The 21,854-nt window shown below is 40.5% G+C and overlaps 2 protein-coding genes across 2 annotated transcripts in view; one reads left to right on the top strand and one right to left on the bottom strand.

Annotated features, from left to right (window-relative positions):
* The window catches only part of neurl1aa (neuralized E3 ubiquitin protein ligase 1Aa), a 42,242-nt gene extending 34,273 nt beyond the window's left edge, over nt 1–7,969 (top strand). The window contains exons 5-6 of the mRNA XM_063882754.1: nt 4,470–4,619; nt 4,972–7,969. Of these exons, the coding sequence (XP_063738824.1) occupies nt 4,470–4,619; nt 4,972–5,213 (392 nt within the window). The 3' untranslated portion in view covers nt 5,214–7,969. The remainder of the gene's footprint in view (nt 1–4,469; nt 4,620–4,971) is intronic.
* A 4,785-nt stretch (nt 7,970–12,754) lies between these two features.
* Nucleotides 12,755–21,854, bottom strand: part of sh3pxd2aa (SH3 and PX domains 2Aa) — a 103,829-nt gene continuing 94,729 nt past the window's right edge. Inside the window, exon 14 of the mRNA XM_063884133.1 lies at nt 12,755–21,735. Coding sequence (XP_063740203.1) covers nt 19,603–21,735 — 2,133 coding nt within the window. The 3' untranslated portion in view covers nt 12,755–19,602. The remainder of the gene's footprint in view (nt 21,736–21,854) is intronic.

The following is a 21,854-nucleotide window of genomic DNA, read 5'->3' as shown; positions in this document are numbered from 1 at the left end:
TGGGGATAGTGTTTCACCAATTCAAATGTAAACTATTTTCTAGAGACATTTTGTCCCTCTTCTTTTATTGTTGCTGTAGAGTAGTGCAGTGATGACGTATCTTTGTTACAGGATTTTTCAAAATATTAACATATTTAGGATTTTTGAAGCGTAAATGCAATCGGCAGAAGTCGAAAGCTAGCATTAAGCTATCAAAGAACTATGTTGCATGAGGGTTGCATGACTTCATGTAAGGACTGCTAAGCTAACGGCAGCTAATGTTTAGCATGATGCTGTTAAGTACTTCCATTTAGTAAGTTGTTAGCAACCGCCGTTTTTATGACATATCTAAGACATTAAAACAAATCTACCACCACTATGATTCTTAAGCGTAAATACAATCACCACAAGTAAAATGATGCTAAGCTGAAGGCGGCTCATTTTCAGCAGTTTGATGCTGTTTAATAATCTCTTTAAGTCTCTTGTGAGCAGCTGCTCTTTTTATGACACATAGAAGCTTTCGGACATTCATCAGTGGGGCATTTACTGAAGAATTGATGTCCTATAAAAATGTTTTAACATCTCTTCAACTTGTTAACCACAGATCTTATTTGAGGCATCTAACCAAAAACACGTTAAAAAAAATGATGATAATTTTGAGACCAGAAGTTGTACAATGCTAACTCATGTCCAGGTTTCAGGAATCATTCCTGCACCACTTTATCAGATGCCTCGTTTATTAACAGGCCTGGAAGATGGCCATTTAACCCCTCCCCTCATGTCGTTTTTCAGAAACTACCAGAAAATGTGCCTCACCCCCCGATACCTGAATGTTGTCAAGTGTGATCCTCATACACGCTATGCCCCTAACCCGTGCCTTCCACAGTCCTGCTCCATCCTCAGCCACCTCCCTCATCACATACTCAGCATACCTCCCCAGCCTTCTCCATAGATATACTGGTGTGTGCTAAAGATGGATGGATGGTAGTTAGCTGAAGAGATGTGTCCAGAGAGGGGCAGACCGCCGCTCACAGCTGTTCACACAGGTCGCTTTAATCTAGAGGGGAACAGGCTGGATCAGGGCTGGGCACCACGGATCCTGCTTCAACTGACCACGTGCCATGGAGGATTAACAGGGAGGGACAGAGGGAGGGGGGAGGGATGATGGGCGTGGGGACGATTCAGAGGGAAAGCACTCATGCTCTAGGGCTGCAGGGTGATCAGGCTCGAGTAAGCCAATGATAGGTGAAACGTGGCGACTGCAGTAAAACCTTGTCGGGTCGGCATGTGCATTTACTGATCAACACTCTAAGCAGGATGGTTTAATCTGGAGCCTTCGTATTGTTAGAGTAAGGGTTACAAGTTGTATGAGTGATTGTTTGGTTGTTCTGTGGAGGTTGTGGGCTGTATCCAACCATTGTTATTATCCAAACCATTCTACAATCATGCCCCCTCGACTGGATTGCATAGTTTTGAAGGATACCGGGGTTTGAAGTGTTCTCTCTTTACCATTTTTCACTCCACTCTTTTAGACGCGTATGAGTGCAACACTATGAATGCATTCCCACCGGGACTTTAATGAAGTGTGTGTGTCCTGATATGAATGATTATCGTTTTTTTAATGAAAGCAGGTTTACCTCACGTTTTAGTGTAGCCATGAAGAACAGCTACAAGACGTTTTGATGGGAAAACATTTTTCTTCAATTTGCAACTTCGAAAGTAAAAAGAAGCAGAAGGAAAAGAACTAAAACTATTTAGTCGTCACAAAGCAGAGTCAGTGTATGTCCCTGAAATACAAAGTAACCAAACTAGATTTCAATTTGAGGCTCTTTGTGTTTGTAATGTATTTCATGTGAATTGGTACAATTTTGTAATTGGAAGGGGCTAAGTACAGAACGCTATCTTTCAGATCGTTTTTTTTTTATGTATTGCAATAAAAACATTTACCCTTGTTAGCATTAGCCTACTAGCTTTGGTGAGTACTGTGGTAATATACTATAACTGGCACATGCAATGACTAGAGCAACACTAAAAAAGACTGAAATTGTAATACAGAGTTGTTTTCCAGGTTTGCCAAAAAGTAGTTCAGGTTTACCCTCGAAAAAATTATATTTAAAATAAGGGAATTGTTTGGTCTTGAGAATAATAATTTTCCATGCTAAATTAAATTAAAAAATGAATGACAAATTTTGGCATTTGCTTGTAATGAAGTAGGAATGCATCGATGGTGTTTCCTTTCCTTCACATTATGTGCTTATACTTGTGGCCGGACTTGTATCTATACATGGACAATGGTGTAGGGCATCTCAAGCAACCTGCCTGGATAAGGGGTGCCCGGGGCGTACCCTGCTAAAAATGTGTTCACTACAGCTGCAGATAACATGTTACATCATCACTGAACATTGAACCGTACACGTTTCGAGGCGCCAGGAGCACCAGGGCAACCCCTGGTATGCAAACAAAAGATATTCTTGACTAATCCTCCCCCGACACCACCACCCTGCAAAATGCCACATCAAACCTGATAGTGTAGAGTCATGAGCAGCAGTGCTGTGATGACACACCAGCTGTGACCAAAACACGGCTACTGCTTATGGGACATTTTCCCTAAAATCCAATGACCCATTATTGACTGTGTCCTAGAAAGAATTGGGCCCCTGGGCATCAGTTTGATTGATCAGACTGCTGGTGCAGATGGCAGATGCAGACTGAGTGAAGCTGCCATAATGATGTTACTGGTCAGTGTTGACTGGGACTCTGCCACACCAGATGACTTTGATTTCATTCCTCTTTTCCCTCTGTCAGCTGTTCAGGAGAACATGAAGTGTTTCTCAGTGGAGAGATGCTTTGAGGAAAATAGCCATTCCTGAAATGGCATGGTTTAATATATAATGTGCAGACAGCAGCTGATTTCTGATGCAGTTGTATGTCTGCTATTTTTGGACAGCGAGCTTCAGGGAAGGTAATTAAAGTAATCTGCATTTACGCTGAGAAGCAGCAAAGCATTTGATGGGAATTCTTTGATGGTGATTAAACGCTCGCTCTGCAAGACAGCTAATTTGCATCTTAATTTGTTGGGTATTTTTGGTGTTAAAGCCCTACCTGTGATGGTTACCTATAAAATTGTTGTTTTTTAAATAACAGAGCACCCCATAGGATCAGTGACATTAGACACCACATGAAAACACTTACAGTAATCGTGTTTTCTAAAGCACCACATATTGCATATCTCAGATACTAACAGTGTGAGTGTAATTGACAGTTTTCAAGCTCCTATAAAACATTTGTTTTTTGTGACTTAAGTACAGAGAACCAACAAAGTTTAATAAGGCTGCTACGTTTGCAAGTAGATAGAACACATCCTAAAAACAACATTAGCATTCATATGTTGTTTTCACCTTACAAATTATAGGTCCAATATTAATTCTACTTGATTTACTTACTTTATTTTAATCTTCAACAACTAAGAGAAATATTGGCCTTCCAGGTGTTCAATGTTCAACTTCTCTTTATTAAGCTAGCTTTTAACTTTGCTATGAGTGAACCATACACCGGGGACATTAGAGCTTTTTTACTATCAAAATGCCTCTTGCATCTGGAAACAAAATAGAGAAGATTAATGTGTTTACAACCGAAACAATGACAAAAAAGAGGTGGAAGAAACTGTATAGAAAAGCAGGGTAATGATTCCCTGTGGATCCAACACTACGAGTGACCCCTTCCACATTACACACAGTCATTTGATCAATCGTTAATTTATAAATATTGAAATGCAGCTTCAAAGCCACATTCCGCATTTGTGTTGTCAATGACTTTGACTGCAGTCCCTGGTGTTGGTCTCCTAACAGCCTGAACAGTGTTTCTAGGCATCTCTGGCATTTCAACATGTGTTCCCTAAACTTGCTCTTGGAATTCCCATTTGTTTTCCTGAGTGGTGATGAATGTTTGCACACTATAAAAGGACTGGTCTCACCAAGTGGAGTGCTCTCTGTGTGACTATAAATGTAAAGACTGGATAATGAAAAAAAAAGAACCCTGCTCTTGTTCATTTTTTGCTGTTGTGTCTTGTGCCAATCATAGAGCCAAAGTTCTGTTGTCTACACAAATATAAAAATGGATATTCGAAAAGTATTCTGCAGTGTTTTTTGACAGAAGAGAACTAATATTCTTTTGGCTACGGCAGTCGTTAGATTGACAGGATTTGATATGACTGCACATAGTCCTTGATCAGAGCGTCCTGAGCAACGTTATTAGAAAAGAGCAGACGACTGAATTTCCATGTTGACAAATCAGAATCAAGTACTACACTAAGCCATGTAATAATATGTTATTTTTACCATGTCAATCCGCCTGTATTGTGATTACATTCAGATTATTATTACTTTCTAACCTTCTGTAATGTCAACATGTCAATATCATTGGTTCCTGAAGTAATTGGTGTTCTTATTAAAGCAAAGAACTAATCCCTTGCCTCTTTCTGCTCATACTAGGATCTACTCATGTCGGGGATCCTCGAGCCACATCGAATCCTAGCTCGCCCTCCTCATCTCCACACACCCCTAGCGCCCTGGGCAGTGGCAGCTCTGATCCGGTGCTGAGCGGAGGTCTCTGCTCGGCCGCTTACTGCAGCTCAGCAGGGGGTAGGTACACGAGCATAGGGAGATACTGTCTGCTCCAGAAGCTGAGAATCAATCACCCCACAGGGGACTTAATGGGAGTCATTATGGGATAGTGAGCAGATGTCTTTCTTCAGTAGTTAGGAACAATGGCCAATGCTTCATTCTCCCACTGCGGCTGCAGCGGCAGCTGGATGCAGAAGAATGTTTGGCACGTGTTCTTATGTCACATGTTATATAAATGGAATTTATGTATTTTTTACATGGTACACAGCTGTGTGAAATAGCAGTATGTCTTGTCAAGTTTCAATTTAGTTGGCTGCTTTACTTTTACCATTTCCCCTTTATATAATACTTTATTTCAATTTAACCACAGGAACAATCCCAAACTCACCAGTCAGCCTCCCCAAGTCACCGACGTTCCCAACAGGCCGTGGGCCATGGTCCGATGAGTGCTCCATCTGTTACGAGAACACGGTGGACACGGTTATCTACGCCTGTGGACACATGTGTCTGTGCTACAGCTGCGGCATCAAACTCAAGAAGATGTCCAACGCCTGCTGTCCCATCTGCAGGAGGCAGATCAAAGACATTATCAAGACCTACCGGAGCACGTAGGGAGACAGCGGAGACAGTTGGCCGGCCTCATGGAATTAAACAGCAAAATCAGGGGAAGAAATCTCTAAGTTCAGGGAAAAAGAACTCTGGTACTTAAATTTGGTATTTTCACACAATTGGTTTACTCCCATGACCTTTTCCGGAGTGGATACTACCTGGCTGGGAGAGTCTCTTGGAGGTTCCACTGAGAACTTGATAGAAGTGTTTGCCCTCTCCTTGGCTCTCTGAAGACTTCTACGGAGAGGGAAAAACTGAAACATTTCCGAAATGATTTCATTTGTTGAGCCATGTTGTGAGATTTAGGGACTGTCACCCATCTGCACCGAAGCAGACAAGTTACTTCGGGGCCGAATGTCTCGGTTATAGTTATCTTAGAGGTGTCTCTGACCGACAGGTAATCATCTCAGAATGTCACAACTTGTGTCTGTGTGTTACTGAGCATTGAAGGAGATTAGTAAGCCTGGCATCGTGATTATAAAGTGATGGATTTCTGTAATTGTCGTGGTGATTATCAGTAGGTGATGTGCTTAGAGATGCAAGGCAGTGCTGAGTATTTTAAGTAGGATTGTAACACCTATTGTACTCGTATAATCTAATGTACCTTTATGGTAGTGCTATTGCAAATGTCGGTGGTAGCTATGTTGTTGTGCTAGCTAGCTGCTTGCTCTGCCATGTGGTATGTTGCACTGAAATCAGCCTCTCAGAAATGCCCTGTTAAAGACGGAGAGGATAAAGACATTCAATCTACAAACCTAAGTCCAGGAGACTCAGCAGCTTTGAATCTATAAAAGGAAACAGGAAGTGGAAACAAGGTGGAAACATTTGGATTCTCCTCAGGGCCAGATATCTTTTTTAAGAAGATGTGGATCATTTCCCAAACTTCACCTATAACCATGCCTGATACACTGTGAGTGCTAATGACGAATTAACAGGTCCTTTAGAATAGTTCCCATTACAACACATGAAGTCAAAGGATTGTTGCCATGGTATCAGCAGCCACCACAGATACAACACAGCCTCCTGCCTTAAACCAGAGAAGGTTCATTTGTCAGCTGCGGATGTATCATATTCTGTGATTGCTGCCGTTTTACAAAACCCTTGACACGTTACCAAATAATGTGCGGCACAAACTGTCATAAAACTCAGAGGAAAATGAAAGCACACGCATTTAGAAATATTTTTGTAACATCCTTTCCAATACTTAATTTTAATGTTTAATAGTCTTTGTGACCGGCCTTTCACCAGCAGCATAGAACCTTTATAGAAATCAGTTCAGGGGCAGAGTTTCAAAAAAAGAAATTGCATATTTAAAAAATGTGTACGATTCCCAGAATTTCAGTAAAAATGTGTTGACACCCCAAAAATGTCACCTCTAAATACAGCATTTCAGCAGTAAGCCATAACTCATTACAGAACACCAGAGAAGCTATGAGGCTGTTTTAAAGACATTTCGTAGATAATCAACAAATGGGGCTCAAAACTTTGCTGCTATATGCCAGCTGTCCCTTCTGGACAAATGCTGACGGTGATATTACACACGTCCCGCCTCCCACCTTACAGTTTAATTACGCTACTGCTTGAAGTGTTAATTCACAATTGAATGTTAACTTATGTATTTAGAGAGATACATGATTTTTATTGGTGTGCTTGAATTGAAAAAAAAAACAAAGAAAAAAAGTTTTGTCTGTTTTTTTTTTAAAGGGTTATTTTGATTGATAATCATGATTTTAAGATTCTGTTTATCCTAGACATTTAGAATATAAACGTATTCTTGTTTTCTTATTGTGACAATTTATAGAGTTTCTTGTACCGTGCAGCAATAACAGAAATTGCAGTACACAATCAAACGCCCATTGCTATGGGGTGCAAGATCTAAAAACTCTTGGTTTTATTACAAATTATTTTTTGTAATTTACCTTCTTGTGTGTCAGCCCATGTTATACCCATTCTGTATTTATATCTCTTATTATTATATATTCTGAAAGCCATCAAAGATATGGCAAAGATAAATGTCACTTTATAAAGCTACTGATTGTAATCTAGTAAATGTTTAGCCCAGTGTTGCTCTCCCAGACTCAACCATGGCATGTTTTACTTCAAACTCAGACCAAATTAAATCATTCATATTTTAATACATTAAACAAATGGTGAAAAATCAGATTTAATTTTGGACTTTTAAAAAATGATATAAATTCTTTACACAACACAAATTCCAACTAAAAAACATTTGGGGAAGATTTTCATCGGTAAATAATTAAATACATGCCTTTCAATCAAAGGTGTTCTTATGTTATATATATTTTTGCATCCAGGATATGCCACATGCTCCTTGAATGTTATTGATCCTGTATTATACTATTTATTTGTCCATGTGTGGACTTATTCCTCCATATTGCTTTTCCTGTGTGTTTGCTTTCTTTACATTGCCACCACACCGAGATGACTCCTCAGTCAACGCACAGCAGCACATTCAGATTCTTTCTGTAGACCTTAGAACTTTCTGTCATGCATGAGAAATCTGTGTGAACAACGGGACCAACGGTAGACGAGCATCAGAGCAGGAACGCTTAGTATAGTGTTCATGTACACTGTGGCAGCAAATACTATATATATTGTAGACTGTACATGGCCATTGTTGTGACACAGCAAAACTGTATTTTCTTTCTTTTTCATTTGAAACAAGTGTTTGTTTGTGAACTCAGTTCAGTGTGAGTCGGATGATTGTGGTTAATAAACTTTCCAAATGTGTAATAAAACAGTTTGTTTCATAATTGAAAATAAACATTTACACGATGATATTAAATTATCTTCACGTGAAAGGGGAATGTTCTATTTTCACTTTAGACTAAATTAGTTAGCAAGCTAATTGCCTTCACAAACTCCTGAGAAAAATATCTAGCTCTTCATCTGCTAATTGTTTACAATGTTCATTAGCTTTATGCTAGCTGTTTCTGTTAGCAGCAAAGTGGCTATATCAGAGCTGCTCACTGGAAACGGCTGCCAGCTGCAGCTGGAATCATGATTTATGATGTTTAATCCTTTATTTAAACAGGCAGTCTCATTGAGATCGGAATCTCTTTTTTCAAGAGAGACTTGTGTACCAACAAAATAAACATACAGTTGAGCATTGACAGACGGACAGATAATTCAAGAAAAGCATTTACAAGTGTGATAGCAAATACTGTAGTACACGCCTTTAAGGCTCAAGTGAAATAAGAGAATGTAAATTCATAACTTTTGGAGCCTTTTATTTGGATGCAGGAATGTAACCCTCTTTATAAAAGTACAATGCAACCTTAATGGCTTAGCCATATTAAAATGTCCTGAAAGTACATGTAAACAGAGAGCAGAGGCAACTAGGCAGTCAGTAGAGCCTTATAAATAAAATTCATACCATTTTTTTTCCTTTAGTTTGAAAAGAAGTATCATGATATATGGTGTCACGAGCACAGGGAAGCAAACATCTAAAGATCATATCCCCAATATTAAGCCCTGTCAAGAAACGTGACTTGTGTCTATATACAAATTTAATTCTGACCTTCAGTTTGTTTTATGGGTGGTAAAGAATGCTAAAGCGCTGTGTAGAACAAAGGAAAACTGCAGAGTAAGTTGATCATTTCGTGAGTTTGTCACAATAAGCGATGGCCCTCACAACACAGTCATTTTACCCATTGTTAATACAAATATATTGATTAACTGAGAGTAGTTTGTAAGTCTTTACATCACCTATAGAGTGACAACATGGCTGATTAGTGGTCAAATGGTCAAGGTCCAGCTGGAATAATGCCTAATCAATTCACCTGTAAATAATGCTTAGGTTGTGCAAAGAGAAAGCCAGGGTCTATACAATCGCTGTGCCTTTTAGAATACCTTGAAGTGGTGAATAAGGTGGTTAGTGGTTGTAATATTTTGTCAGTGTCCGTTGGCTTTTTTCTGGGACTTTCGATCGTATCACAAGGCATCATAAACTTTTCTTATTTGTCAAGATTCTGTAAATGTTCCAACACTTTAAGGACTAATCACCATTAGTTTGCTTACATGGTTAATGTTTGCAAATTTAAATAAAATGTGTTTGTTCACTGCTGTTTCCATGATCAATAATGACCTGTCAATCTTGCCTGTTGAGGCAACTTAAACAAAATGTCGATAGACTGTGTAAAAGAACATACTCACCAAGACAGCACCCATGGTTTGTGGACTATAGTTTTGAAGCCTATCGTGGCAATTTAGCCGGCGCCATCTTGTTATTTTGGAGGCAAAATGACATGTATGTATATGTTTCACATCCTTAAATCTTTATTGTTGTTATTGTAAATATTCTTCTCTCTTTTTGAACTATTTTATTTATCTTATTTGCACCATGCATGTTGAGTTGTTGGAGGAGCATGGGATATAAGATTTTCATTGCCAACATATACGTTGTATATGCTGTGCATATGACCAATAAAACCTTGAAACCTTGAAACATTCACAAATTAAGTAAACTAGTAACATTAAAACTATTTGTGGGATTTCTCATAGGCTCTTATACAAACTGACTTATTTTTGCAAGCATTGGTGCTGCCCCCTATAGGCCATCAGAAAGAACACAAGTTGGGTCTACATGCTTCACTATACACCCAGAGGTTGCTCCTTGGAAACATTTTACAAATGCTCAGGACATTTTTTATTTATTCCACTGACTCATGAAAACCAAGAAAACTCCCTCTTTTGATGAAGATTAAGTGATGTAGTTTAAAGCTCTAGCAGACGTCAGTAAATGAACCTTGTTTGTGTCTTTATCTATTGTTTTCAAGGTTAAGAATGAACTGTCTTGATAAGTCTTGCAGTACAGAGCAAAGTGTTGCCTGTCAAGTGTTTGTATGTTATAACTCAACATATGACATTGTGTTTAGTGTAGCATGTTTTCTGCTACAATAAAACTGCTTCCACTTCACATTATGAACTTTGTTCTGAACTGGTGTAATACTGGAAGTTCTAAATGTAGTTTAATAATGTTTGTATGCTCTTGGCCTTTGACCCTGAGACCTAAAGGATCTGAAATGTGAGTTGGCCTGTAACAGATGTAGCCAGCAGCAGTGCCCTTTTGCGAATACAATGTTAAGTCATGTGGGGGCCCAGCCCAATGTTACATCATGTGCTGTAGCCTCTATCCCAGCCACAGCTGCTGGGGGGCTTCACGGTGACAGACAGGGGATTGGGATATCAGTGGAAATACCTGCACACTGCTGTGAGACATAAAATGTAGATGTGCTAAAATGACTGCACTATAAATTCATGAAGCACCTCTTCCAGATGTCTCTTCAGAGCTACTTGATATCCATCTGTCTGCAATACACCGACATCTCCTCACAAATGAACTGACTGAGGTTTTCGAATAAAATGAGTAATAATGTCATGAAAAGAATAATCCAGACAAGTGTGTGTAAGTCTTGTCATTGTTCAACTGAGCATTCATAACCCTGCCAAATATCTCCCTCCTTCAAGGTTCAAAACCAATGTTAGTAGTTATGATGAAAAAAAGAAGAAAAGAAAAGACCATTCATATTAGAATTTCATTACAAGACTCAATGTCAGTGTACTTATTGAGTTGGTAATGTGCATGTCTATTCATATGAAAATGTCTCCTCGCGTCTGCACTGATGCCGTCTGCAGGAAGGCTCCAAGCAAGAGAGGCTCAAGACAGCCATCTAGTGGAAAGACACTGCTACGTCTCCAGCCTGTTAGCACCACATGAAGGGTTCCATCACACTGAACAAAACTGAACGTTGACTTAGATTAAATGTATATGTCAACACATTTTTAAAATGTATTAGGTGAGTTGAAAGCATTATTATTAAATCGAACCTAATTTTTATTGTTTTTAACACACCTAATACAATTATGTGTAATTTGTTGACATAATATAATTAAAGTCAACGTTTCGGTGTTTTCAGTGTAGGACATTGAAATTGTTTTGATATATATTTAATAAAACATCTTAATAATAGCCCACATTTTAGCTTATTCTGGAGCCAAATATCCTCTTTATTGGTTGAAAATTGGCTTCTTGTACATTTGTGCCAGCTCAGCACTTGATTTTAAATGGTTTAAACATCTTAATGCTGCACTAATTAATCTTTTTATTAAATTTGCAATGCAGTATTATTTTGTGTCTTATGTCAAAGGTGCTTTATTCTATAAACAAAATGTATCATGACTGTCAAACAATCTGTTCCTAATTATTTCATATCATTGTTTCCTGCTTTAATAAGAGCTTTTTGAAAATACTAGTATATAACTTGTACATTATTGTGTACGCACGGACCACAGTCGTTAGTCCTTGTATGATAAATACGCAACATTGGTCATGGTATCAAACTGATACGGACTCCATATTCTGTTAGTGTTCAGAGACTTTTGATGTCAGCCTCTTGTAATAACCAAGCAATGTTAAATAAGAATTATTCAATGAGCATTCAAAGTTAACAAAACATTTCAGTATTTTGTCTTTAGCATTTAAAACAGCGTGTCATGTGAATCTCTGCCAATACAGTCTGTTAAATAAAGAACAATCCCAGCAGGACTTCCTGAACTGCATCCACATTGGTTGTCGTACCTAGTGGTTCCTAACTAGAACCGGACATGTTGAATTTCTCCTTAAACAGAAAATAATTTGTACTTGTATTCCTTGGATAACAGTTTCCTGGGATGTAACCCCAATGTGAGGAGTGCGGCTCGGAGTGAAGAACCTACCAAAAATTATTGCCTGATTACCATTCTCTAACTTTCACTGAATGTTTTAGCATTTTTTTAGGTAATAGTATTGGAAGCCAGCAAATTTACTGTCTTGATTTACTCTTGCCTCTTTATTCATGGTCATTTTACACCTAGTGAACATCAGCATTTAGCAGCGAAAGACTTAGATATCCGTGAAGACCAAAAATTAAGCTAGTGCTACCTGATAACACAAACAAACAACTGTCAACTGTTTGCTAACTATATGATCCTATATATCCATACAATCTTTAAATAGTAATAATATAGCAATGTTGACTCGTTGCTGATGCTTGAAATGCTCAACATTATCGATGAACCTCCTGAAAACCTGTAGCTTTGTGCTTTAAGAGGTGAATGGCTGTGGAGATTCTTTGGGGTGCAGGTGTGAGCGTGAGCTGAATTTCCTCTTACTTTGGACACAAATGATAAATCTCTCCACACACGTTTGGAAACAGGGGAGCAAAAATTCTTGTCTCTCCTCTTTAGAGGGAAACTGGGGCTCAGAGAGCTTGTTCGTCTTCATTCGTCCTCTGAACCGCCTCATACTTTTCTCTCATAACTCATACCTTTCTATATATAACCAGCTACATTGTTCTGCTCCTCCCACATCTAAACTCATTTAATCTGCCCCGAACAATAAGGCGAATAGAGATAAATGTTTCAATCTGTAACATTACTTTCACATCCTACCTAGCTATAGCAAGAAGGGGGTTTGCGGCTCTCTATCTGCAGTAAGTGGCAAGTGTGACTGGAAGTGTGAGATAAACGAAAAGGAGCCTGTCTAAAACAACAAAGATAATACATTTAATATTGTTTCTCTTTTGGGCAATGCGAGATACATTGTAAACATGTACAAGATACAAAAAAAAGGAACAAGACTTGTCAAAATGAAAGGGTAGATAAGAAAGTGTTTTGTTTTCAAAAGGAATGCACAGAATGTCTCCAATCAGAAAGGAATTTGGACAGTTTTTAGATTTCATTGTTTTTTTGTTACAGCGTAACGATGCCTTGAACAGATCCGTGTGTGGCCTTGTCACCATGCATGAGGACAGATGACTGCTCATTGGATGATTCATTCTTTAACAGTGGAATAAAGCTCCTCATGGCATGCCTTTTGAAAACAAGGAGCTTGAAAGAGTTAAACACAATTTGCATAACAACAATGGTAATAAAAAATAAAAAACAGAAATGAAAACAATAGCACCTCCTTTGGTCCAACTCGAGGCCTGTAGTTCTTATTGTGTTTGACATGCTGGTAACGGATTGTTTTAGTCATAGTTTAAAGATCAAGAGCGTGATGGTGTCGGGCTTCCAAGGTTTTGTTGTTGTTTGGCACACTGCTCTCCACAGCGGGGAGGTGACAGATTATATTCTATAAATTCAACATCCAGGCTAAAAACATTCTCCACCTTCTCATAAATCGACCTCAGTTGTAACTCAACATCAATCACTCGTGACAGCTCGGCTCCAACGCTTAAATATGGCTTGGGCCCCCACGCAGGATGGCAGCCGCCGCCGCCGCCGCGGTGTTGGCGATTAGGAGGAAGCTGTTAGCGTTGGAGTATCGTCTGACTGGGGAAGGTTAATTAAGACACACTGTTGTGCTAATTAGAAACAAGGATTCAAACAGAGACAAAGAAAAGTGGCACAGAGACACAGCTGCGCGCCTCATTCCTCGACACAGGCTCCTCTCCGTGGCTTTGGAGACGTCTCCCGCTGATGCCCGCCAGCTTGTCAAACAACTGCATTCTGTGAGGAAGTTTTCAGAACGACATAAATAATCAGCATACTCTGATGTAAGCGCCTGGGATTTTCTTTTTTACCCCAAACCCTGCAGCTTTACTTATTCTATCCTTTCTTCCCTCACACTAACTCAAAGAAAAACAACTAATTAATTAAAAAACATACAAAATCATCTCCCTAAATACCTCAAACACACTCCCACACACTTGCTTAAACTTTCTTATCAAACCTACTCCTCCTACTGTCAACCTTTTCGACTCGATCACTCTATTCCAGAGCTGGGTGACTTTCAAAGCCCTTTTTTCATTTATTTAGATTTTTAATTAAAGCTTCATTAGATGCAAATAAACACTTCGAATACACTTCCGCAACATTCAATTCTTCTCAACAAAAACACTGAAGAACAAGGCAAAAAAAATAAGAATCCACCATTTGAAGCCTTTTTTTTGTCTTATTCCAAAAAACTTTCTTCCAACACCGAGCTCAACTCGCACCCCTTCAGGGCTACATAAGATCTGAAGACTCTGACAGCAAAAAGTAGCTACGGTAAGACGTGGGATCACTTTTTAAAGTTATTCTGTGGATGGAGATTGAGACTGAGAGAAGCTTCTGTGCTGTGAACTTGCTCGTCTCTCGCTGACTTGCAGTTTCTCGCATAAGCAGCTTTGAGAACTTCAAGTGCTGCAATTACAACATCGTTTGGAGCAATGAGATCACAGCTAAGGTTCAGAAGCTGAGAGCTCATTACGTTGCGTTTTGTTGAAGGAGGGTATAAAATGGGTTCCCTGTCAGAAGGAACTATTCTTCATAGTTTTTGGAGTGGAAACTACCCATTAGCCTTCTCCTATTAAAGCAGAGCTTCTCACATCTTGTCTCCAGAATCCACTTTCTGATCCATCTCCCTGCATCCCGCTCTCACAAATCTCTTCCTTGACCTCCAAATACTCTTCTTCTAAGTGCACTTACAAACTATCCTTCTCATCATGCAAAAACACACACACACACACCCAACCCAAACCCTTCTGTATTTCTCAATCGTTCCAGCGGGAATGGACCGCTCAGCTGTGTCGAGAACGGACGGAGATGGAAATAAGTGGCGAGCGAAGAAAGAAAGAAGAAGGGGAGACAGGAGGAATACGCATAGTGTTTGGGATTACAGGGTTTAAGGTGATCCACGACTGGAGGTGCCGTCCATTTGTTAAAATAAAAATAGAGCAAGGGGCAAAACCAGAGTGCCGATGTAGCGAACCTCCGGGGATTTATCAAGAAACTGGTTTGTCATCATCATCTAGAGTGTGTTGGCATGTGCGTACATGCGGGATGCAGAAATATTACCGCTGCCAATCCCATTTTCCATTCTGCTGTGTGGGTGCACTGAGGTTTAAGAGAGGTGTAGCTGAACAATGCTGAGCTGGTAGACAAAAGAAGCCTGTAACCTAAAATAACAGTTAGCCGTTTCGGGAAATAAACGTATTTACTTTCTTGCGAAGAGTTTGATGAGAAGACTGAAACCACTCTTAAGCCAGGAGATAGTTAGCAAAGCTTACTAAAGTCATTCTTTTTTTTCAGGTCTAATAGTTTCCCGCCAAGTATTTATGCTAAGCTAAGCTAACTATGTCGTGTTTTAGCTTCTACATACATAGTTTAAGACATTTAAAAATACTCTGTTTTTATAATTGTCTGATATTTGTTTTAACAAAGCACTTAATTACCTTGTTTAAAAGGTATTCAAATCTTGCTTCTACTTGTTCTGGTGCATTGACATTCCAGTATATATGCATATATAAATGTGTGGAGCATAGAAAAATGCTTATTATTCCCTGAACTCTTATTTAATTATCAGTTTATGTTCAGTTTCCACATAAAACATGTATAAGAGGAGCTAAAAGTTCCACACTAGAGCCAATTAGCTTCCAGTTGTGATGTCACAAAGTCATGGTGGTACATACATACCTTTAACCCTACATTTAATTAAGTTCAGAATAGCATTCCCCTATTAGTAAAAAACTCACTTCTATTGTTTTACAAAGTGAAGCTTAAAAATACAACTGTGTTAACAAAGAGCTAAATATTTGTTTGAGTGGAGAGGGACCTACAGTATGTCTTAACAACACGAGTTGGCCTTATCTTCTCATATAACTCTCAGTAAGAAGCAGTCAGGGTGTTTCTGAGACTATTCCTTTAAGGTGGAGACAAACTACCCGGACAAAAGCATTTATGGACACAAGCCCCCCTAACAATAGAGGGAACAATGTGTATTGGCCTGTACACGCAGTAAGTCTTTAGCACAGTGACGCATTTACCTGTAACGCATGGATAAGGCCTGCCTGGGGCAAAGCACGGAGAAAAATAAAGGTTTTTCTATTTTTGGCGTACAATCCTGGAAGCTGATGGATTGAACTGAATTGGCCTGAAGGGGCGTTCATCTCCCTGCTCTCTTGTTTACCGCAGAGATGGATTCAAATGTCACCTTCCGTTGTGGTGATTGGTGAGGAAAAAAGTCTGACTTGGTTTGACAACGGGGGGGGGTGGGGGGGGGGGGGTGGTGGGGATGTCAAGAGAGGCTTCTGCGTAGGTGCTGAGAGGACACACTCCAGAGAACAAAAAAAAGAAGAAGAAAACAACAACAACACAAAAACAAGAAACTATCAAAATTCCATTCAGGCACGAACGTGACAGGCGCTGAGGCCCCTGATGATGGGCCCCTGACTCTCCATCCGCGAAGAAAGACCCCAGATGGCTGTAAAGTCAGTACAGAATGGGTCAGTGGGTTTCTGCCATGCCATTCACGAATCACTGTCCAGAGATTCTCATGCGAGTTATTATAAAAGTCCGTCAGGAGATAATGAGATGTCACATACGACGGCTTTGGTCCGATTACTTTTCCAACGTTATCACATCTGCTCTTCAAGATCCTCTTAAAACGATACACTTGTAATGACGGTAAAAGCTCACGACTGGCAGTATGACGGGGAATATATACTCCCAGCAGATGAAATGGCATTGTTGAAGGTTTTTTTCTACACCTGTAATTATCATCCTCTTGTTGAAGCATGATGTGTTTCTTATCTATTGCACACTTCCTCGCGGGTACATTTCAGAATTTGACAAATAGGGTAAAGAAAAAAAAAAAAACAGAAGAAAAAAAAGCATGAATAAAGATGCTACACAGCTAAATGTATGCTCGACACAAAACGATTCCCTTGCTTTTTTAGCCAAGTAAATTCAGCTCAATCAATAAAAGCAATATGCAATAATCATATGTGCTGGAGCAAAATTTACAAAGTGATTTAACACATTTACATAATGCCTTCGTCGTGTAGGAAAGGGGAACTGTTGCCTTCAGCAAATCCACTGATTAAATCTGAATTTTATTCTGTATCCTTAAATTTGTTCATGTACTTAAACAAATGCAATTGCTTCACAACTAAATGATGATATTCTGCATATTAATGCGAGTGAAGTCCAATTTCTGTAACAACAATGATCTTTGTAAACAATAAAGTAACACTTTGAGTAGGGGTATAAGGTGATTGTCAAACCGTAATTAGGTATAAAACTCTTCATAATAAATATGCAAACAATCAGGCATTATGTAAAGCACAATAAAGATGAAGGAAGTGCCCATTATTTGCTAAAGTTGCAGCATACAGCAGAGGGAAAAATATGTTTTTAATTCTCCCAAAAATAAATTATTGCCCAATACAAAAAAATGTGTTTCAAAAGTATTTTAGCTGCACCGAGATTTCAAAGTAAGGACAATAATGTGTACAGACTCACTGGCCAGCAGTGCATTTCGTGTTGCACTGAGGTAGGAAGGCTGGGTAAAAAGCAGGTTGTAGTACCACTGACCTACCACTAGAGGTCTCTAGTTATCCAATTATACTCAAACTCAGGCAGGTTGCTGTCTCATTTGAGGTGATGGAAAAAAGAATAGAAAGAAGATAAATAATTTAAAAATGTATTCAATAAATATTATGCTGAGTATTGACTGCATCTTCACATTAATGCACCATAAAAAACGGATTTAAAGTGCACTAATTCACAAAACAGAACCACTTCATTCCTCATTATTGTCACTGTGTGATCACAGAGTAACAAACAAATACAAACATGGTTTCGCTAAAATAGATAACTGCAATCTAGCAGGTACTGCACTTGGTTTAATATTGTGATACTGTCCAGCAGAAACATAATGAAAAGCTAGTGTTGTGCCTCATACAGAGAGCTCACACCGCTCATTAGAAAATGTATTTCAGCAGTCTTGAACATCAGCCATTTGAATGTTGAAAGTTGGATTTTAGCTCAGAATGTTGGTATTCAAATTTTACAATTCTGTTTGAGAGGAGAATTATTCCTAACTTCTTTAAATTGTCTTTCAATATATGGTATGAAACCCAACAAACGTTTTGAAGGTATTAAAATTTGAAACAACGTTACATACTATGTTGTTTTAATATCAAAACTTGCTTACTTCTAGTTTAAAACTTGTATCAAGTGCTTCCAGGTATTGATTTTTCCAAAAATTGTGTAAGGTGTTTTGTTGAATACACTGTATGACTTTTATCATATATAAATAACAAAATCACACAAATAGTCAATGCAATCTCTTTGGTTTGATCACATTTGGGATAAATGCTTTGCAAATATGTCCCTGGGATTCGATTATTTCACCACATTTCCAGTACTTATTACATCCCCGCAACAGCGGTATTATTACATGTACAGAAAAAAACTAAATATTTACAAAATCAAATGTTCCTGGAGCTAAAACCACTACTGTTAAGCAGAACTATGTAAACTAATTGGAATAATTTCTTGAAGTTATTTGCTACCCAGGTATGAGGTGGGTTCTTTTCTGGAGAGCAAATGATAATTTTCCAGAAAACTAAAACGTGTCTGTTATTTTCAAGTTTAACAGGTTTATTTATTAGATACAGCTGGGATTAAAAACATAAATACTAAAACAATTCTGGGGCTTGAGAATCTATTACCAAACTTTGCCAATTACTGAAACCTGAGCATCTCCTGCATGTGTTACAGGAGCTTTAACTTCCAATTCAAGGCTGTCGGTGGTAAACAGATGTCACAAGAAAGCAGAAATAGTTCTCTAAGAAAGACTTGCATCAACACAAGACATTATAACATAAATGATTAAAAAAAATATTGATAATGAGATTAAAACGTTTCAGTTTGCTTGTGGCTTTAAACTAATCAAATAATCTGGTGACTGAGTCTAAACCTCAGTTACTCTCTTAAATCTGTGTTGGACCAATCAGAGCACTCTAGATGGAAAGGTTGCACTTTGTTTGCACTCTATAGTGGAGTTCTTAACTGGTTATGGAAATTGTCTTGGTGGTGTTCATAGGCCTATGGCACTCTTAAAAGATTTGGTTGATTTATTGTTTTTCGCCATCCACCATTTAGGACCTCCATTCAGGTGATCAACAAAAGGCACTTATCGGCCATCAGAGTCAGTGATGGGCAGGAATAAGCATAACCATTACCCTGCTCAACTTCTGTATTACATGATGCAGACCTCTTTAAGAGGTTATCACTCCCATTCATACCATTTTATATCTCAAAGACATTACCTCTTTAGATTTCCTCACTAGAGGAGGACCAAACCGACATCCTGTCTCTTAGCCAAAATATTTTAAATCTTTACACTCCTCTTCGTAAACATTTTAGTAAACCAGCACTAAAAGTGTCCTTTTCAGATTAAAACATCTTTCTTTTTTTACACGCTGTCATAAATGTACATTGTTCAAGGACATATTGCTTACGGGTGATTACGGGTAACATTCTTAAGGAGCCACCAATGTCCTTGGAGTCATCAAAAAGGGTAAGGAGAGAGGAAAGGTTAAGGGACAGATGGGGGGGGGGTTTATTTTTTCCGCTCTAGGTAGTTGGAGGGGACCCACCCCTTGCGGGGAAGCAGGCTGTCCTGCACCTGGCAGTACCACCATCCGTTGGGGTTTCTTTCCAGCACCTCCAGACAGGTGCCCTCCGTGAAGCCCATTGTTTCCTCATCGCCCCGATAGTCCGCGATGGACACGTACACATCCCTGCCGAGGTTGTTGTGGATGAGCTGGCTCTTCTCAATGGGTTTGGGTCGCACGGTGGACACAGGGATGCCGTTGCGTTGGTTGACTCTGCTCAGGGCCTCCTGGACGTTGCTTGTGCTGAACGCGCTGCCCGAGGATCCCAGGCTGGAGCGCTCTGCGGGCCTAGTCTGACTTTCCACAACGACATGTGGCCGCACGGTGCTGAATGAGGCATTTCGGCGGACACCAAGCGTGGCAGAACCGGAGCCGTAGTGATCGCTTCGGTGGAGAGTGTCGTTTCGCCTCAGAGAACCCGTCATGTAGTGTCCATCCTTTGCTGGCTGTGTTGTGGTCACAAATACAGATTGAGGCCTCACTGCCACCTGGCGCACCCCGTTCCTCATCCGAACGCCACCATTCACTACGGCTGACGGCTTCGAGAAGCCACCGGGAGGCTTAGACGGAATTGGCGGAGTGTTCCTTCTCAAGCCTTGATGCTGTTGATGCTGGCTCAGACCCTGAATGTTGATGTTGTTGAGGGCCAGGACGTGCTGCTCGTTCTTCTCCAGGCTGTTGGACTTAATCCTGCCACTCCCGTGTCCTTCTATTTCCAACCCACCTGCATCACCCACTTGTCTGACAGGCTCCAGGTAGTATGAGGGAGCCCAACCCTCTTCGGACACCCAACGGATGTACCACCAACCGCTCTCCTGCTTCTCCAGAACCTCAACCTCCACCCCGGCTGGAAAGCTGATCTCTGAGTCCTGGACCTTCTTATAGACATCCAGGGAGCGGTAGAGAGTGGGGCCTTCCACGTCCGAGTCACCGCGACTCCCTTTGGAGTACACTGAAGAAAGATCTGAGGTGCTGCGCGAACACATGGAGTCCTCTGATGAGATGACAGAGCCTGTTTCAGATTCGTCACCGCGAGTAGGTTTGAGGCCATGAGCCCGATACTGACTTGTAGGCCTCAGCTGCCGCCTCAGAGAGCTGATGTCCATCCTCTCTGGACTCTGCGGCTCTGATTTGGCCAGGAGTGGTTTAGGTCTGACAGAAGGCTTAGGCCGGGTGGAGGGGCTCTGACCTATTCTTTGCTCCACATCGCGGCTAAAGGGAGCACCTTTCTTGGTACCTCTGCTCAATTCATCTGATGAAGAGTGGGGGCTGTTGTCCCGAGACCTCAGGCTGATGTCAATGTGTCTGCCCAGGGTCTGGCTTCTCCGGGTCATCTCTGGAGTCATGGTCTGCATGGGTCTACCTGCTAAAGGCGAGGATCCGGAGGGTTTACGGGGGACTGTGGAGGAATGATAGCTCCTTGGGGAACTCGGCTCACTGGAACCTTTGACTGAAGTCCTCTCCGCACCACTGCTTGGCCTGAAGCCATCATTCTCATAGATACACTCCTCTTTGGAGACCTCCTCCACAGACCTGAAGGAAGATCTTCGACGAGTGAACACAGGGGACGCCTTGCAGACTGGAGGAGAGGCCTTGCAGACTGGAGGAGAGGCCTTGCAGACTGGAGGAGAGGCCTTGCAGGAGGGAGGAGATGCCTTGCAGGAGGGAGGAGATGCCTTGCAGGAAGGAGGGGAGGCCTTGCAGGAAGGAGGGGAGCTGCGGTACTTGTCGCTAACCACGCTGCTGATCTTCACATCCAGGGTGCGATCATCCTTCAGGGAATCGGTGTCCGATTCACCTTCACATCCAACTGCAGGAATATCATATTCTGGCTCCTCATACACAGGCCTGCTCACCGGCTCTGAGACTTTTGCAGCAGAGCTAGCAGGAGGGGGGGCTTCCTCCGGTTCTTGTTTCTTGACAGGTGGAGCTGGGGGGGGGACTTTGGGCCGGGTCAGGGTGCTGGTCCGACGGCTGAGGTTGGGCTTCTTGCGCTTGTCAATATAGGAGCAGGGGGCCCAGCCCTCCATCTCTCCGATCTGCACATACCACCAGCCCCCGGGGTTCTTCTCTATCACCTACACAACAAGAGATGGAAGATAAAAGCTATGTAAAATAGAATAATAGAATCTGTCAGAAGTGTTTGATGTTTTTTAAGAGGCCCTTTTATGCTTTTTGGGCTCTCCCCTTTCCTGTA

Source organism: Eleginops maclovinus, chromosome 5 (assembly GCF_036324505.1).
Source record: "Eleginops maclovinus isolate JMC-PN-2008 ecotype Puerto Natales chromosome 5, JC_Emac_rtc_rv5, whole genome shotgun sequence".
In the NCBI taxonomy this organism is placed as follows: Eukaryota; Metazoa; Chordata; class Actinopteri; order Perciformes; family Eleginopidae; genus Eleginops; species Eleginops maclovinus.
The sequence above is the reverse complement of the archived record's forward strand: the minus strand, read 5'-3'. Positions and strand labels throughout refer to the sequence as shown.